The 17,820-nt window shown below is 34.2% G+C and overlaps 3 protein-coding genes and 1 long non-coding RNA gene across 4 annotated transcripts; 3 read left to right on the top strand and 1 right to left on the bottom strand.

The window, feature by feature from the left end:
• The first annotated feature begins 1,529 nt into the window (after positions 1–1,529).
• On the top strand, positions 1,530–3,643 carry LOC139097147 (uncharacterized). The gene is made up of 3 exons (XM_070648923.1): positions 1,530–1,564; positions 1,640–1,944; positions 3,024–3,643. The coding sequence occupies exons 1-3, from the start codon at positions 1,560–1,562 to the stop codon at positions 3,536–3,538; spliced, it is 825 nt and encodes a 274-aa protein (XP_070505024.1). The 5' UTR covers positions 1,530–1,559; the 3' UTR covers positions 3,539–3,643.
• A 2,881-nt stretch (positions 3,644–6,524) lies between these two features.
• LOC139097144 (uncharacterized) lies at positions 6,525–9,154 on the top strand. Its single transcript, XR_011545032.1, has 3 exons — positions 6,525–6,619; positions 8,241–8,311; positions 8,364–9,154. It is a non-coding gene; the product is annotated as an uncharacterized lncRNA (long non-coding RNA).
• A 2,495-nt stretch (positions 9,155–11,649) lies between these two features.
• On the top strand, positions 11,650–12,573 carry LOC139097110 (testis-specific serine/threonine-protein kinase 3-like). Its single transcript, XM_070648879.1, has one exon. It carries the CDS (start codon positions 11,650–11,652, stop codon positions 12,571–12,573), a length of 924 nt encoding a protein of 307 aa, XP_070504980.1.
• A 3,658-nt stretch (positions 12,574–16,231) lies between these two features.
• Positions 16,232–17,349, bottom strand: LOC139097129 (leucine-rich repeat-containing protein egg-6-like). The gene is made up of 2 exons (XM_070648897.1): positions 17,283–17,349; positions 16,232–16,929 (listed from the first exon to the last, which is right to left on the bottom strand). The coding sequence occupies exons 1-2, from the start codon at positions 17,291–17,293 to the stop codon at positions 16,275–16,277; spliced, it is 666 nt and encodes a 221-aa protein (XP_070504998.1). The 5' UTR covers positions 17,294–17,349; the 3' UTR covers positions 16,232–16,274.
• Positions 17,350–17,820: the final 471 nt, after the last annotated feature.

Raw genomic sequence — 17,820 nt, 5'->3', positions numbered from 1 at the left:
CTAAAATTTAATCACGTAAGCTTAATCACTACGTAAAATTTAATCACGCAGGCATACACATTTGGAAATTTTTCAACACTGGTGTGTCAATCATGAAAATTTTGAAATTTTTTTAGCTCTATTATTTATTAAACTATATTATAAACCATTACTTGTTTTGAATTTAAGTGGTGCTTAAATTAGTTAAATTAACTCTTCATAGTTGGATTTATTCAGAAAAAAATACCAAACTTCATAGTTCTTTTTCACAAATCTAACTTATTTAGACTGAAAACATTCTAATTTATTATAGCTAAATAACAAGTAATGGTTTAAATAGTTTATACAATAATAGTAAAAAAATTCAAAATATCGTGATTGACCAAAACTGCTGACGTTTTTGCCCTGCGTGATTAAATTTTACGTAGTGATTAACCTTAAAACGTGATTCTTTTACGGTGACCGTATGATGAAAAAAATCGTGATTTTTTTAATCATCGAAGAAAATGATTTTTTCCATCAAAGATTTTTTTTCATACATTTTAGTCTCTGATTTTTAACTTTTACAAACCTCTAGAAAGTGTGTTTTTTAGCATTAACTCTATTTAATGAGTAAGAAAATCTTTAGTTAATTCTCAGATATAAAATCTAGTCAATCATTTTTTGAACTTAGATGCTTTAAGATATACAAGTCCTCACTACTACTCATTGAAAATCAAGCTAACGAGACTTCTCAGTGATTGTGTGATCAGATCATACTGGTAGTTTTCTAAGAGCACATCCTAGTGGCTCTACGATTGTAATTAAGCGGTAATTTTGAGGTATAATCTAGAAAAACCCTTGAGAGATAGTATTCGGAGGCAGAATTTTGGGTCAAATCAAATTCCTTTCCTCTGCAGGAATTTCTGGCTACGCCACAGCTTACAGGATGAATCTAAGTGACAGTGACACTATCCAGGTAATCAAAATGTACAGCATTGATGTACCTTAGAAATGATACACAGTACAAGTTTGACGTCATGAGTACAAAGGTGTATCCTGCCTTAAATCACGTGATTTTTAGAAAATATCTAAAACAAACAGTTTAATGATAACACCAAACGGGTTTTCCAGAGAACTACTGTAAACAAATTTGCTTCCTACACTTATTCAAATATGTACTTCCATTTAAAATAAATTCTAGAAATTCCCTTTGACTACTTTTTTCTGTTATTTAACTATGCATTTATCAAACAAAATTTCTGGAATGTGAATACAAACTAAGCATAGAACATAAAATGATAAAGTAAAGAGAATTTCATTTTTATCTACAAATGACACACATATAGGAAATCAATTAGGGGGTCAGAAGATCAACATTCCTTTCCAAAAAAAAAAAAATTATTCAAAACACAATGGAATGTATTCATAAGTGACGTATTTAGATATATATTTTTATTGACCATAAGTACATAATAGGCAGTGCCGTTAATGTGATATTACTATTGAAGCGCGTGTCTACAACCAAAATGTTGTATCTAGACACATGTTTATCGCAGTTGAATTTGTGATTTACAGTAGTAAACATCTGAAAAATAAGCATGAGGTAAAATTTATTTAATACGCATATATCCAAAGCACATCTCAATGGAAGCATCTCTTTTTATTGTTTTATTTACAGATTCATATTACTTCTATTTATTTTTATGATTCAAAAATTTGTCGATGCAAATTTATCCCTTCAATGTATAGTCAGCTATTTAAATTCAAGAAATGCTTCAGAAGATATATTTTCGTCCGTAGATGAATTTTCAGGTACGGAAGCTGAATGTGAAAGTTTTATAAGAATTAAAATTGCTGATTTTAATGAGAAGATACTTGAAAAAATGGAAGAAGAGTCGAATGTTCGACCACTTATCGATTGCTTTAGACACGAGACTCAATCGGAGGAGTATGAGATAATTACATTAAAGCTTCAGGGCGTAGGTGAGAAATTTTATTTTATTTTTCTTCTCATTTTTCCATTGAAGTGTGCTTATAAAATAGACCCGTGGAGCATATTGGAGTGATTCTGTGAATTAGTGACTGAGATAATGTTTAATGAGTTTTGTTCTAAATGTTAAGTAGCATGATTGAGAGCTTGTTCACCTTAAATGTAATGTCCTAGATGAGTATACTTGTGTGTGCTGCCGTCAACTTGCTCTGTTTTTGAGAGCACGCATTTTGACAGCTGGATGCTGATATTTCTTCAAATAACTGTAAATTTGTGAGCACACAGCGAATTATAAAATGGATTCAATCTCTCTTTTGTAAGAATCGAACCGACGTACTCACAAAAGAGTGTTTCAGGTATCTGATCTGTTGTTAAACCACTCTGCCACAGAGGACTAACTCTCACATTGGTCGGTTTGTGTGTCTAATGACTTGATATCTCAGATTCCACTCTGTTCAGACACCACAATAACAATACTCAATCTATTCCTGTTGTACTAAAGAAACCCTTCTTAGTATTTGCCTAGTTCATGTTATTCTGCTCACTCAATGTATCTCTGTTCTCCAGGCACCACGGCATACCTTGGTGGTTAGTTTTGACTAAATCTACACACGGCATGTGATTCATGACATTTTCGAAAGATTTTGGCAGCATTCAGTTTTAGCAACACTGCTCTAGTCTAAAATCATGGTTAGGGTCGAATATACCTTAGAGTAGGATATACTCGAGTGTAAGGTATAACCGAGGGTAGTGAAGAATTTGCCCTTGGGTAAGATTTAGTTTAGTGAAGGATATACCCTAGGGTAGGATTTCCTTTAGTGTAGAATATACCCTACGGTAGGATATACTCTAGTGTAGGGTACACCTTAGGATAATTAACATCAAAAATATCATCCACATAATGAATATCCAGAAGCCTGAGCTAAATGAAATACAAAACAACATTCCTCATAAAATTCCTATAAAAATAAATGAAGCCTCCTAACATCCAATATCCCCAACACAATCCCACAATCAATTATTTCCCGGTACTATTAAATTAAATTTATTTTCTCTTTTCTCCTTCATTAAGGCATGCTTGACGTGGGCTGGAAATTCTGGAGAAATTCAGCCAAGGAAGCAAGATACGAAGAATTAAAAAAGGAAATTGATGACCTTGGATCAAAAATAATGGAACAGTGTGCCGCAGTTGATCATTATGGAAAGTTTTTCGATACGACCTTAGAGAAACATCCACCATTATACTCTAAAGGCGAGACAGAATATTGCTTGAGACGATATCTTGTTGAAAAATATCTAATTGACTCATTCAGATATAATTTTAAAATAAATCCAAAAAATGTCACGATGGAGAATTACAATTGTGATCTTATCATGAGAGATATATTGGAGCCAGCATATGAGAACCTTAAAAAGGATGAAACAGAGTGCAGTTGGAGTGTCTTAAAGGAACATGGATATTATGATCAGCTGCTGAAGATTGAATTGCTGTCAAAATTGACATTGACATTAAAAGAAAAAGCAACAGAACGACAAAAATTCATTGATGCAATGTTTGAGATCAACAAGAAGACGCGAGAATGTTGAGCATCAACTAGTTTAAATAATTCATGTGTATCATTCAATCAAGCCGCATTCATCATAACAAGATTTTTATTTACTGAAGTGTTTTAAAATTAATAAATAGTTGTAATGGATAGTAATACGGAATTACGTCATAAGTATTGTGTCATTTTAATTGAATAAATTCTTTTTTGGGAATTGTTTTGAATTAGACGAAGATTTGGAGTAGAAATTTAGAGTGTCAATGAACTTTGGAAGTGTTGTGATGTGTTTTTGGGTAATATCATGATCGATGCTGTTGAAATCTTAGTTAACTACCTTTTAGATTTATATCAAAGTCTGTTATCATTGAAAATCGTTCTTGACATTAACCGAGAAGGCATACGGCGTAGAAAAAGCCTCAAACTGGTCCTTAGATGTCGCCTAAAAGCAGCTCTATCGTTGACTATTTTTTTTTAATTCCAGATTCCAAATAAAATACTATCTCTATGATCAGCTTATTTTTATGAGTTTTTTGGCTGTCAATGAATCTTTAGCGATCTTCAAAGACTTTTAAGACCTCACTTACTAAAAGTGGTTTGGTTCTGGACTATGCCGAGGTCTTTGAAATCTTCCTTATCCTGGCAAGTAAGAGACTCTCGAGACTGAGATTAGTCGAAGAATTCCCATGTTCCGGGCTTGGTCTCGGTCCACAACATATGATTCGAAAAAGGACACGTGAAAAATTTCCCATGCCGAGTCTCGAACCCACGATTGCTGGATCGGTGTTGCAATAATTATGTACCGAAGTACTAAACCATTTCGCCACCGAGCTACTTCGATTCAACCATCCACAAAGTCGTATTTAAGGACCATATTCATATGAACGTCACATGACATCCGAATCCATTTCTTTAGATGATTCAGCTATGACCTTCCACCCTTCAATTCCTTCTTCTCATATCCTCATCAAAAAAGAAAAGCTAAGATAAAATTGGATTAAACTTAGTTTCAGAAAATTACACTCAAAATGTGATCAAAACTAAGCACAGATCTTGCTACTAAATTTTTGAATGTTATGATGCCCAAGAGCAATAACAACAAATTTTTATCGTACAGATTTTTCTACGATGTGACTCGTGTGGACCACTTGTTTCAATTTTTATCATCTCTATTTTTATTATAGCAATTTTAAAAAGTGAACTTTACATTTTGTACATGTTATGCGGTCAAATTCTTGTGTGTGATTTGAAGATTTACAGGGTAAGCTTCGTAGAAGCAATGTCTCGTGACGTCAGTTATGACGTAAAAGTTATGTAATGCGGAGTTGGGAGGAATTTGAAAGTTTGAACTCCAAAAGTCCAAAAAGATGCATCCACTGGAATCCGGTTTTCCGTGAAGAAGTCTACTCAATGAAGTCCTGCCAACTATGGTGTAATTTAATGCTTACTATAAGTCATACTGTCTGTTTCAGCTAACTCAAATTGACATTTACATTTTAGTACTTGATGTTATTATTAGGATTAAGGCAAGAACCTTAGTACTTCATTTCCTGCATTTTAAATGCACAGGCTTTAGTTTTGTCCTGTAACTTATAGTTCATCCAAGACTATAATGCACATTTTGTCTGCAGACTTGTAATTTTGGACGAATCCTGGTTACTATTGTAAGTATAAAGGACTTGTCGTTGAGTCCAGTGCGGTTCTTCCATTTGGTTTCTTAGCTTGTAGTCAAGGATGGCGGCATGTTAGACCAACTCACCCTGCATTAACAACGCTCCAAGGGCTTATTGAACTGCGAGGGCTATACAGATGGTCTCTTATTACTTAGAACATCTCTGAACTTCACCCCAAAATGAGGCATGAATTCACGGAAGTTGGTACATGGTGGAGTTAAACTAGATGTGGCTAGACGTAGAAGGAAGTAAGGAATCGACAATTCAAAGGTCAATAGACTATTAACTTGACGTATTATTCACATTTAAGATTTTCGTGCGTCACAAGTTAATGACCCCAATAGAAACAAGCATGACTCAACAAAGAATCACCTTGACCTTGATTCACAATTCGGAATTCTCAAAATTTTGTATACTCGCATGTAACTGATAAGAAATTCCGAAATTCCTCTCTTTGTAAATATGTATCTGATAAAAAAACATTAAAAAATTTTACAGTTTAGGCATTAATTATTTACAAAATTCTTATCAGTTTTAAAGGACAGTTCAGTTTCACAACTTCGTTTGTTAAGATCGTCCGCAACTAAAAACTTAAAATAATTTCGTAAATCAAACAAACTCGAGTAAGTATCATATGGCAATAGATTTTTGATATTTCTGAATCAACTTGCCACAGTGACTTGAAAATGTAAAAATCCGAAAAGAATTGTGACTCTATTTATAGAATTACGCTACAATATTGGCTTTATATTCATATAGTAGGTCAGTGGTGGGCAACCTGTGTGTTGCGGGACGTTATTGACTCAATAATATTGAGCATCCTTGGCTATTCTACGAGCTGCATGTCGTGTGCGGTTTCGGACTAGGCTAGTGGTGTGCAACTTGTGTGTCACGGGACGTTAGTGTGATTTTCTGGGAATGTCTTGAATCGCATGTCGTCTGCTGTTTCGGACTAGGCTAGTGGTGGGCAACTAGTGTGTCACGGCACTTTAGTGAGCATCCTTGGAAATTCGACGAATCGCATGTCGTGTGCGGTTTAAGACTAGGCTTGCCAATAAGGTGTGCCACAAAATACAAAAGGTTGCCCACTACTGTCCTAGCCTATACAATTTCATTCAAATGCATAACTAAGTAAAAGAAACAGCATTTGCCGACTAATAATAATAACAATATTCAATTGATAAAGTCCCGCCTTGTGGCCAATAACGGTTACGTTAAGTGATTATACTAATGAGCATAATATCACTTGATAATTTTTTTGTATTAATTCGCATTCCATGATGTAGATAACGAAAAAAAAAACGAAAATTGATTAAGTCTTCAGAGAATAGAATTATTTCCTCATTTAGATTCTGTCTATGCTTAGTACTGGAAGTGAGTCAGATAACGTGAAAAAATATTTTTGTAAAGTTTTTGGCGAGAGCTCACGAGACCGTCTCGCTCTGTTTCGTGTAAGTATTTGAAAAAAATGAGAGAATAATTTTGTAAAATAAATCATAGTTCTAGTGACAGTGACTAATTGGAAGTAATAATAATAGCATCAACAAAATATGTCTCGCTAGGGTCTCGGCTCTTGGCTAAAATATTTAATTTGTGTCATTTTACTTCTGGGAAGATAATCCGTAGTTTTGTGTATTTTAAAAATAATTCTGGCTTATTTGAAGATTGAAGATTTTAAGGAGATTTGAAGAATTGTAAATTAATATTTGTCATAGTTTGTGCTGCAAAATAAATCTCGTTGCATACAGCAGATGTGAGTCTTAAACATAATCGTTCAAAAATATAACATTAAAATGTTAAATCAGGATAAAAGAAAACTATAAACTAACTTAATCATCCTGGGTAGACAAAAATACGTTAGAACTAGTCGCGTTAGATATGGATATCAACTAGTTCAAAATCGGTTTTGAAAAAAATATTGGAATTAAATGTGTTTTTGAAACATCTGCAAGTCATGTTACTATCAGTAAAAAGATAATTTTTAAAATTTGCCTCAAGAGCGTAGCCAAAAAATCATGTTAGGTGGGGATCCGACTGTTTTTTTTTTTTTTATTTTGAAAATCTTGAATTATGCTCTAGTCGTAGTCATACGTCATATCCTTTTGTACCAGTGGGCTAATGAACAGTCGGATTATGTCGGTAACCTCAGTCGACTTTTACTTTTCTGGCATCAGTAAACCATAAATTGTGTGTACTAAGGGTGTTCTAAGGGATACTAAAGGTTACTAAGAGTGTTCTAAGGGGTACTAAGGAGTACTAATGGTGTTCTAAGGGGTACTAAGGAATACTAAGGGTGTTCTAAGGGATACTAAAGGTTACTAAGAGTGTTCTAAGGGGTACTAAGGGTGTTCTAAGGAGTACTAAGGAGTACTTAAGAGTACTAAGGAGTACTAATGGTGTTCTAAGGGGTACTAAGGAATACTAAGGGTGTTCTAAGGGGTACTAAAGGGTACTAAGGATGTTCTAAGGAGTACTAAGGGTGTTCTAAGGAGTACTAAGGAGTACTTAAGGGTACTAAAGGGTACCAATGGTATACTAATTCTAAGGTATACAAAAGGATACTAAGGGTGTTCTAAAGGGTACTTTAAGGGTGTTCTAAGGGGTACTAGGAGATCGTCCACATATTACAAGCCACTCTTAGTGTGAAAGGGGGTCGAGAATTTGTAGCGACGCAAACACTGTTACTTAGAGATGAGCTTCAAAAAATCGATTTTTGGCGTTACGAAATAAGTGAATGAACCCTACTGCCTATCTACTAGGATTAAAGACATTTCTAATCAAAAAATATTTCATTTTAAAACTGCGAAAATTATTTGTCGTCAAAAAATTATATAAAAATTATCGATGAAGTGACTTTTTTGGCGCCATTTGTTCGTAAATAAGCTGATTTATTTCACCATCATTAAAATTCTTATATAAACTAGTTCAATGCACGAAAATCAGATTATTTTCGCACGAGAGACTAAAAATTTTGTCACATTTTCGTTATCTACATTAATTAACTTTAATTAAACACACATTCTGTGCTCAATATTCCATATAAAGAGTATTTCATATTCAATTCCATTTCAGAGTAAAGGAACTGAGCAAATAAGTCAACATCTCTCTTATTACTGTCTAGCCAGTGTCTGAGCCAACATGAGGTGAGTAACTTAATATTTTTCAATACTTTTTATATTTACATCATGTGCTTAGTTTTGTTCCCAGACTTCCGTACCAAAATTTGACACTTTTTGTGATTGGCATCCTTGTCAGTGTCTTTATTGGATTCTTTATAACCGAAAAATTCTTTGTTAATGACGGAGTTGTTAAGGACACAATATTGTCAAATTGTTATGCTGATCATTTGCGGACCAAAGGCATAACTGATGACTTTTTCAATACAATAACTGATGTTGAAGCTCAAAAGAACTGCAGCATAGAAATTGACAATTTTTACATGCTTGAGGATATAGAAACAAATATATTTAAATCATATAATACAGCACAGATATTATGCGATGAGCTTGAATCTCCTAACAGAATGCAACTGTGCATATCAAAGACGGACATGGAATATAGTGAAGCTGACAACATTACCTGCATAAATGTGAAGGAACACTTGACAAGTGATATAATATCAAAGTATGAGACATCCGAGAGCTTCTATAATCACACAAGAACAAATTGTATTGAAGCACGGAAATGCTTCCCATGCGTTAGGGAAAAGCTTAATGCAGATGAAGATTACATGCTTAAAAGACTTCATGCAAAGGCTATTCAACTGACTTTCATAAATGTCGAATTTTGGAAATATTTTGTTTTGTGGCAAAAAGTTGAGAAAATTTATCAATCAACTAGAATTGTGGAAGATAAAGCTGTAGAAAAGTGTGTTAAGGAACAACGATGTGCTTCCTCGTTACAGTTTCAAAGAAAAGAGTAGTGATCTAAGCAAAAGTTGTCATAGCTTATTTAAGAATTTTAAGGAATAAAGTATTTTTAAGCTATGTATTTGTGTTTTGATTTTAGGTAGGGTTGAGTCAATTGAGATGAATCATATTGAATTTGTGGACTGATCATGAGTGACATGATCCCGAGTGGACAAAAATACGTTATAATTAGGACAATTGATGTCCTTCGTCAAAATTGTCATTTATAAACCATTTGACCATCACTAAAACATCGTGAAACATGCTTTTAAAACATCATCATTTGAAGAAGATCATCTTATTTGTCTTCTGGAATCTGATTTGCCGTATTGTTTGCTCCGGATAGGCTCTGCACTTTGCCGCATGCCTTAAACTGCTCGGGATTAGTATTCAAAATCCCATTAAGATTTTGATGAATTCGATCTTTCTTTAACTAATCAGCTGATTAATTGCAATTCACACTCAAGAGGCTAATAAGGCTTCCAAATTCATGCTTTCTAAGTAATAATTTCGCTTCCCTTCCCTCATAAAGCTTAAAATAGAAATAACTTTTAGGTATGAACATCTTAATGTACTCATTAACAGCATCGTAAAGTAGTCTTGATCAAAGGCTCTATTTTTCGATTTGCTTTAATCATCAAGATAATAACCAGCTCAATTCACACTCAAGACTTCAATTCCAAAACTTTTTAATAATAATCTCTTCCATATAGCTTAAAATAGAAAAACTTTTAGGTATGACACTTAAGCATCACTCCATCAAAGCTCTATTTTTATGTTCCATAATAATCTCAGCACTTCCAAAGTTAGTAAACCAATGACAATTATTTCCATCACCATCTCATCAAGTCGACTTTATCCTCGTTCTACATTTATTGTAATCCTTTAAAATGACTGTAACATTATCAAAAACAATAATTATAACAGTAAATGCTGCTGAATGGGATGTAAGCAGATGGAAGTTAAAAAATGCTGAATGAATGGTTTATTTATGATTAATGTCATGCATAGAATGTAAAAAACAAGCGAGAATTTTTATTCCTGCATGCTTGATATTTTAAGAGTTTTCACTGCTATAAATGAACATACATGAATGAAATGAGACCATTATATGATGAAAAAAAACTTTACTGCTGTTAAGTTTCTCAGTGCTTTTGTGTTTAAGGATGCAGCACCATAAATTCAAAAGCTTTTGAAATTAAAAGTTGTTTCTTCAACATTCCATAAGTCATTACTGAAAAACTGTTAACTGGAAGGGTAAAAATGTTAAACAGGTATTATGTCATTGACATTTTATTGCGGCTTTTCATATCTTTAAAACTTTTATTTAAGCTTGTTTACAAAGATCCTATTCAATGTGTTTTAAGTGTAAAAAATGTGCTTCAAGTGTCTGAGAATCATTAAAATTCTTGATTAAAATTGCATGATCCGAGGAAAATTACAACATTATATAGTCATTAGGGAATATGAGCATGACATTTACAATGACACCGTCACCACGACGTCTTGGCATCAGAATTCATGTGCGGTTTTACGTATTTGCATATATACTAAAGGATTGCTGTATAAAAGTATGTAAATTCATTGTGCGAATCCTTTGAATATTCAGTAGTACTGCATTTAGAGTCTAAGACAAATCCCTGGATCGGCACAAGTTACTCATGACTGTCAAGTGATTACCATGTGGCAGCTAGGTGATTGAAACAGCTAATCTTGACTTTTATGAGAAATTCGATGAAAATTTCACTTAGAAGTCATGTGGCCGCCATCTGGTTGTCATGAAAAACTGTCGATACCCATTCAAATTTTACCCACAAGGCATTTAAGTGGACAGTAATAGCAGCATTACCTTGACAATGATAATCCCTTGGTTATCACTTGGAACATGCTTGGTTCTAATAATACCCTGAATTATACTGTCAACTTGACTGCTGTTTTAGCAACATTTAAATTCCTATCAATCGGGATTGTCTCTTTATTAACTTATTTCATTCGCTGGTTGTACAGATGACTAATGTGATCCATGGTCTCTCTTAGTTGGCATCAGAGTATGACTCACTGACTGTCCTTAGCCAATTTCTACTTCTTACTTCTTTATATGGGGCGCACAAGGGCCTATTACCGCGAGTAGGGAATGCCTTAAGACAGCTCTACCCTTCAAAGCCTTTTGTTAGTTCGGGATATTAAGGACTCTAGGCAAAAGCCTTTTTCCAAGAATTCTGTGGTCGCATTCGTGATTGTCACTTTGAAAACTCTGTAATCACTTTGTAGCCTGTTTATCTTCCTTTACTTCCCATGTTCATACTTATATCGACCCAGATGAGTCTTACAGACATTGTAATTTTCCAATCTTTTCCATCTTAATTATCAAATTTCCATCAAAAAACCAAAATTCAATTCAAAAAAACGTCAGTTACCTTTGAAATTTTCCATTTTTCATTTTTATATAAATTTTCTCAAATTTCACTTCGACATTTTTTTTGTTCATCCTTCAAAAATTTTAAGTATTTTTAAGAACTTTTAATCGCGCCTTATTGGACAAAAATCAAAATTCACAAATAACAGTGTAAGCCATGAGTTCAGCACAAAGTTCATCAAGAATTCCATCGTCAACAACAGATCGTCGAAAGAATGTCGACCTAAAAGCACTCGAAAAGCGTGGATATACATTTGGCCGAAAAATTGGAAAAGGAAGCTACGGCAGTGTCATTGAGGCACAATATAATGATCGTAAATTAGAAACAATTGTGGATTTGGCATGCAAATATGTTAATCGTGAAAAAATGCCATCAGATTTTCTCGAGAAATTTTTTCCCCGTGAATTGCACTTCCTGACAATCATAGCACATCCAAACATCATTCGTGTCCACAGCATATTACAGAGCGGTCCATCAGTCTTTATATTCATGAGAAAGGCCGAGAATGGAGACTTGTTGGATTATATTAAGAATAATGGACATATTAGCGAAATACAATCAAATTTATGGTTCTATCAAATGGTTAGTGCCGTTAGATATTTACATTCAATGAGCATAGCACATCGTGATTTAAAATGTGAAAATATTTTCATCACAAAACACATGAACGTTAAAATTGGTGATTTTGGTTTTGCGCGTTATTGTGTTGATGAGATGGACGAATATAGACGTATAATGTCGAATACGTATTGTGGTTCTGCTGCATATGCTGCACCTGAAGTGGTGTCAGGACGACCATATGATCCACTAAAGTCCGACATATGGTCATTGGGAGTGATATTGTGCATTATGTTGAATGGAATGATGCCATTTGATGACCGGAACATAGCAAAGCTTTTAAAAGACCAGAAGCATCGATTATATCAGACAAATAACAATATTATGATTAAATTATCAACAGAATGTAAATCAGTGATTCAGATATGTTTGGAACCAAATCCAAGACTACGATATGATAGCGAGCAGCTCAATGATGTCAAGTGGCTGAAGAAGCAAGTCGAAAAACATTCGAAAAAATAAAAAAAAAATCTCGTTTACTAAGTTTTGATGCTCTTTTAAGTTGATAGAATTAAATAAAAAATTATTGTCTATTTTGGAAAAATGTGGAAAGAATGTCAAGTTTTATTGAGCTACATTAAAGTATTTTTACCACGAAAATAAATGAAAAAAAATCTTGATGATTTAAGGAAATATTTATTTAAGTAAGTAACAACCTTCGTTCCATGAAATTGAATCGAAAAAGTTATTGGGTTTCCTTCGTGGAAGAGAAGTTATCTATTATTTCCATCTATTGGGGATTGTGGACAAATAAGGTTCACTGGGGGGTAAACCAAAAGTTAGAATATTTGACTTCATCCTTAGTAACCAGCTTAATGGTATCTGAAAGTTAAAGGCAATTGATTTATTCACTTTATTACTTTGCCGTATAGATCAAGTGTGATCTATTGCCTACCTCAGATGACACCTAAAACTGGTTCTATCACTGACTTGAATGCCAATTAACGATTCCCAGTGTGATACTATCTATATCGACAACTTCCTTCCATGAGTTCTTTGGCATGCTAGAAAGCTTTGAGTACTGAACTGTTATACACTTAAAGGGTCTCTTCTATTACTAGATCCCTCCCTTATGAACATTATGGAATCAGGTACTTGCCAGAAACTTCACCGGAATGTTTTCACATTCTGGAGTCATTTTATATTGCAAAATATTAATGGTTTTTATGGGTTCAGCCATGATTAGCACGGTCTATATGTTTTGTATTTTAGAAGCGCAGACCTGCATTGATCGGTACTTCATAGATCGTCTAAGACTGCAGGCTTGTAGTTTTGAACAAGTCCTAATATTTTTGAAACTCATTTCCTTTCTATAGCAACCCAGATCCTCCTCAAGAAATTGCTTTCTTCCTTTCTTGGTTGTGGCGCTTGTGAACCCGATTGCCGCGCATAAAGGACGTCAAGACCTGACTCTTCCCTACAATCTCTTTTGCCAGTGTGGGATATTAAGTTTTTGCACATTAGTATGATACAAAAATGTCCAGAAATTCAGCCCCAGTTCAAAGTGACTCAGGTTCAATGTGAGATTCGATGAAACGTTGTCTCATGCTAGATTGAAGTTAACCTGAGTCTGGTTTTTCGATCATGAAAATTGGCAAGTGAAAGCCAGTGATAGAGTAGAGGGATAGAGGGAGTTCATGGATCACAGTTGATCTGTACGACTAGCGAAGTTAGTGCTATCCGAGTAGCACATTTTTACTTCACAGCTAACAAATGCTAACCGTCATTCCTGAACAAACCCCCATCCTCAAAATAGAGCTTTTTATATAGTCTCAAATTATGTCATTTAAACTAATAAAATAACAGTTTTTCAAAATCAATTTTCAAGGATTTTTCAATCACATTTTTATTGAAAATTGAGTATCTGAAATAAGTTGAAAATTGAGAATAAGTTTAAGCTTTATGTGCGAAAATTGAGAATGATTTTAAGTGATTCAATAAAAAGCTGAGTGAATACTGAGAATCTAAAAAGGATGGAAATTCAATACGATTTTTTAAACTTCCAATAAACTCATCTCATGTTTCTTCTGGGAAGTTAGGTATTGGAAATAGCTTAGCAATTATAAGCTAAATATTTTATAATGGATGTTGATGGATTTGAGGACTTTATTGGGGAGTGATAAGCTAGGAGGTAGGTTTTGGAGATTAGGGCTGTACTTAGGAGTTGAGTGGGGTTTGGGGGGTTATATTATGGTTAACTTACAGCAGTGAACCGTTTGCCTTGAACTAAGAACCGTGAACCGTTTGACATGTGAGGTTAAGGTCGAGGCTTACCAAAAGGGTTCGATCCGCACCCGTAGGCTGCATGTTTTTGGAACTGTTCTAATAAGAAATTGAGAATATTCCCATGCAGACATCGTCAGCTGTATGCTGTTGTGTGTTCTAAGTCACGAAGATTGTGAGCTACTGGACGACGTTAATCCTGTAGATTCCAACCAAAGTCACTGTAATAAGGATTTGTTCCTGTCCCAGCAATGACACTTTCTCTTGCATACTCATTACGAAGAGTTTGTCCGCTTTAGCTTCATCTGATCTTGAGAACATGCTCTTTGTCTGCTTGAGGAATACCTGTCTAATGCTATACATCCAGTATACCTTCAGAAATCGACTCCAGAACATATCCACCTGCCATTCTTCCAGCTACGAAAGCTGATTGAATAAAATACTGCTTAAATCCAATTAAAATTACCTTAAAAATTCTCCTAAATTAACAATAACCATAGGAAGGAAGCTGCGAAAAAAGAATTTTTCATGACACAAGATCTTCATCAGTTAAGCAGCTAATTAAAGTTTTTCAAAGTGCAAATTGAATTTTCACAAAACAAGCAAGATTTTTTAATTACTTTCCATGTCTCCTCATCTCCATCATAAGGAATAAAACACAAAAAAAAAAAAATGCAAAAACGACAGAAAAAGAAGGAGGAACAGAAAGCGTGATAATAAATTGAAGGAAGGTAGGCGAGATTCGAGAGGAAATGGAAGGAGACAGAGCAGAAAAAAAATTCAAATTGTTTAATTTGAAACAAAGAAAGACGTTGGAGGGGATGAACAAAAAAAAAAAAAACTTTATCATTAGTCCCCATACACAATGGGTGACGATGCATAAAGCTTTGTGCTCCTTCTTATTATATCTGCTACTTTATTTTTTTGTAGATTTGTAAAATGGTTGGCATCCCAAAGCGTGAAAAAGTTGTCAGTTGTCTTTAATTAAAATGTTTCATGTCAGTGACTTGATGATGATATACAGTCGCTGCTTTATTGAGGTCTTAATGCAGCTTAGTTGAATCTAGTTGGATGTAAAAAAGTGATTTGAGGATGAATACTTTACTTGATTGAATTTGATGTGGATTTGTCTTGTTTAGAATAGATGTATTGGAATTGGACATCATAAAAGAGTTGTTTACACTCTATAACAGTGGTGGCCAACCTGCATGCTGAGACACTCAAGTGTGCCGTCAAAATTTTGTGCAAATATCATGATCCCTATGTTGTGTACGGTTTCGAAGCTTACTACCTTGACGTGGTAACATAAGGTTGCCCACTTCTGCTGTATAACTTACATTCTTACTTCGCTGGTCGGTACAGTTCAATTTCGATCCATGACCTTCTTTAGAAGTCTTCCTAAAGCTGGCTTTATCGCTGGTTTCCGTCTGCCAATTATCGATAAAGTATCAACTGCCGAAAAGGTTAAGAACGACTGAATCAAGTAACAATAATCAGGATAATGGCTTGAGCCTAAAATCATGAGCTTGTGGCACTTCGGTTAACAATCTGTTGTACAACATCCTTTAAACCTACAGATATGATTATAGAGGGATCCGATTGCAAAGACATTGCAAAGATACGAGTCTGTCATAAGACCCGATGCACCCTGCAAAATACTTAGTTAATCATCCAGATACTAGTCTATTCCTTGTTTACCTTAGCAGTGGAGACTCATTTTGTGCCAAAGACTTCAAACCTGCATCCAACACTCAAACTGAACATCGTAACAAGAACAGCGAAATGGAAAAAGAGTTTCGAAAATTAGACTTGACCTGGAATTGAACTCAGAACTTTTGGCACTTAAGGCCAACGCTTAACCATTCAGGCCACTGATGCCGCATATAATAGTCAAAAATTACAGCAAAAAGTCAGACTTTATTATCTTCCTGAACTTTAATTCACAAATGATAAATTGTTCTCACATCAATTGACTTAGTAAGATCTTTACACTTATCTCCGATAACGCCAGCAAGTTTGATGACACCTTTGGGATTGTAAAACGCAAGATCTGAATGACATGGATTACCTCGGAACAGTAAAGACTTTAAAACAGCAAGATGATCAAATGTGCCAACATCAACAACATGAATTGTGTTAACATCCAGTGAGAGATACTCTAATTTCTTGTTGTGCTTAAAAACATTTCCTTCTAGTCTCTCAATATTGTTATTTGATAAGCACAACAATCTTAAATCCCAAAACGGTTCCAAATCTTCCTCGCGAAGTCTTTTTAACTGTGATTTTTTAATTCTGATTGATTTAAGGTTTTCAAAGAATTCATTCAGTTCCGTTGGGAAGTAATGAATCGGATGATTTTGTGTATCAAATGACACAACATCGGAATTTCCTTTCCTATTCAAATGATTGCCATCTATGCTTGTAACTGCGGTATCATAAGACTTAATTTCACCATTTGTATTGCGGCATTCATAGAAATTTGATGACATTCCATCATAGGAATAATGGAGTTCATTGTACCACGTTTGACTTCTAAAGTCACACTTGAATGTAACTCCATTAATGTTTTTGAAAATGGCAAGCAGAACGAATAATCTGAGAAGTAATTGGGAATTATTTTGGGGAATTTTTAATGATTAAATTAATTATTAAGGGATCGTTCACTTATTACGTTACAGGAATTCTAGGATTTTCCAATATTTAAATCAGAGTGTGGCTTTCTCAAAAACGACTGTTAATTTTTTTCGATAAAATTCAAATTTTTTTTTGACCGTTACTTATACTTTTATTCGTAACGTAAATTTTTATTTTAAAATAAGTTGAGTTCGAATTTCTTCAACAATCAAATGTCGAAGAATTCGAATTTGAGACGGCCACACTCTGATCTAAATAATGGAAACTAACCCCTCACCCAAGAACGTAATAAGTGAACAGCTCCCAACCTATACCTTTTATACATTGTCTATTGATAAAGCTGATGTTTAATCACAGAAATTGAAATTTATACTGATGAAATGTCTTGTCGTACGTACTGTATTTAAAGCAAATTTAAAGCGATAACTTGGGTTTTTTTTTTCATTTTCCAGGAATAATAAATATTGATAAGGAATGAGACAAATGAATTCTCTCATAAATTTATTTTCTCCCCTAACAGGCAAAGAGCATGCCTGTTAAAAAGCATGCATTAATCAATCCAAAATCCATATTGCTGGACTTAAACTGAATCTCTCTATCAAGTTAGAGTCATGTCGGATTTTGGATCGATTAACCAATCTGTGTAAACCTATCCATTAATCTTAATTTTATTGGATGCACTGGTTAACTGTTTAATTTGGTGGATTTGAAGCCTGATTATGTGTCAAAGCCATTGGAGTTTTATGCTTTACTTTGGATTTTTAGAGACTTTTTGGTGGTTAAGACTATTTTGTGAATAAAGGAAACTATAATTTCTCCTGTAAGGTATGCAGCCAGAAGACCATGAATGGT

The sequence above is a fragment of the Chironomus tepperi genome, unplaced genomic scaffold, assembly GCF_022539635.2.
Source record: "Chironomus tepperi strain 1889 unplaced genomic scaffold, CSIRO-AGI_Ctep_v1 contig_414, whole genome shotgun sequence".
Classification (NCBI taxonomy): Eukaryota; Metazoa; Arthropoda; class Insecta; order Diptera; family Chironomidae; genus Chironomus; species Chironomus tepperi.
Note: the sequence above shows the minus strand (reverse complement) of the source record. Positions and strands in the feature narration are given on the sequence as shown.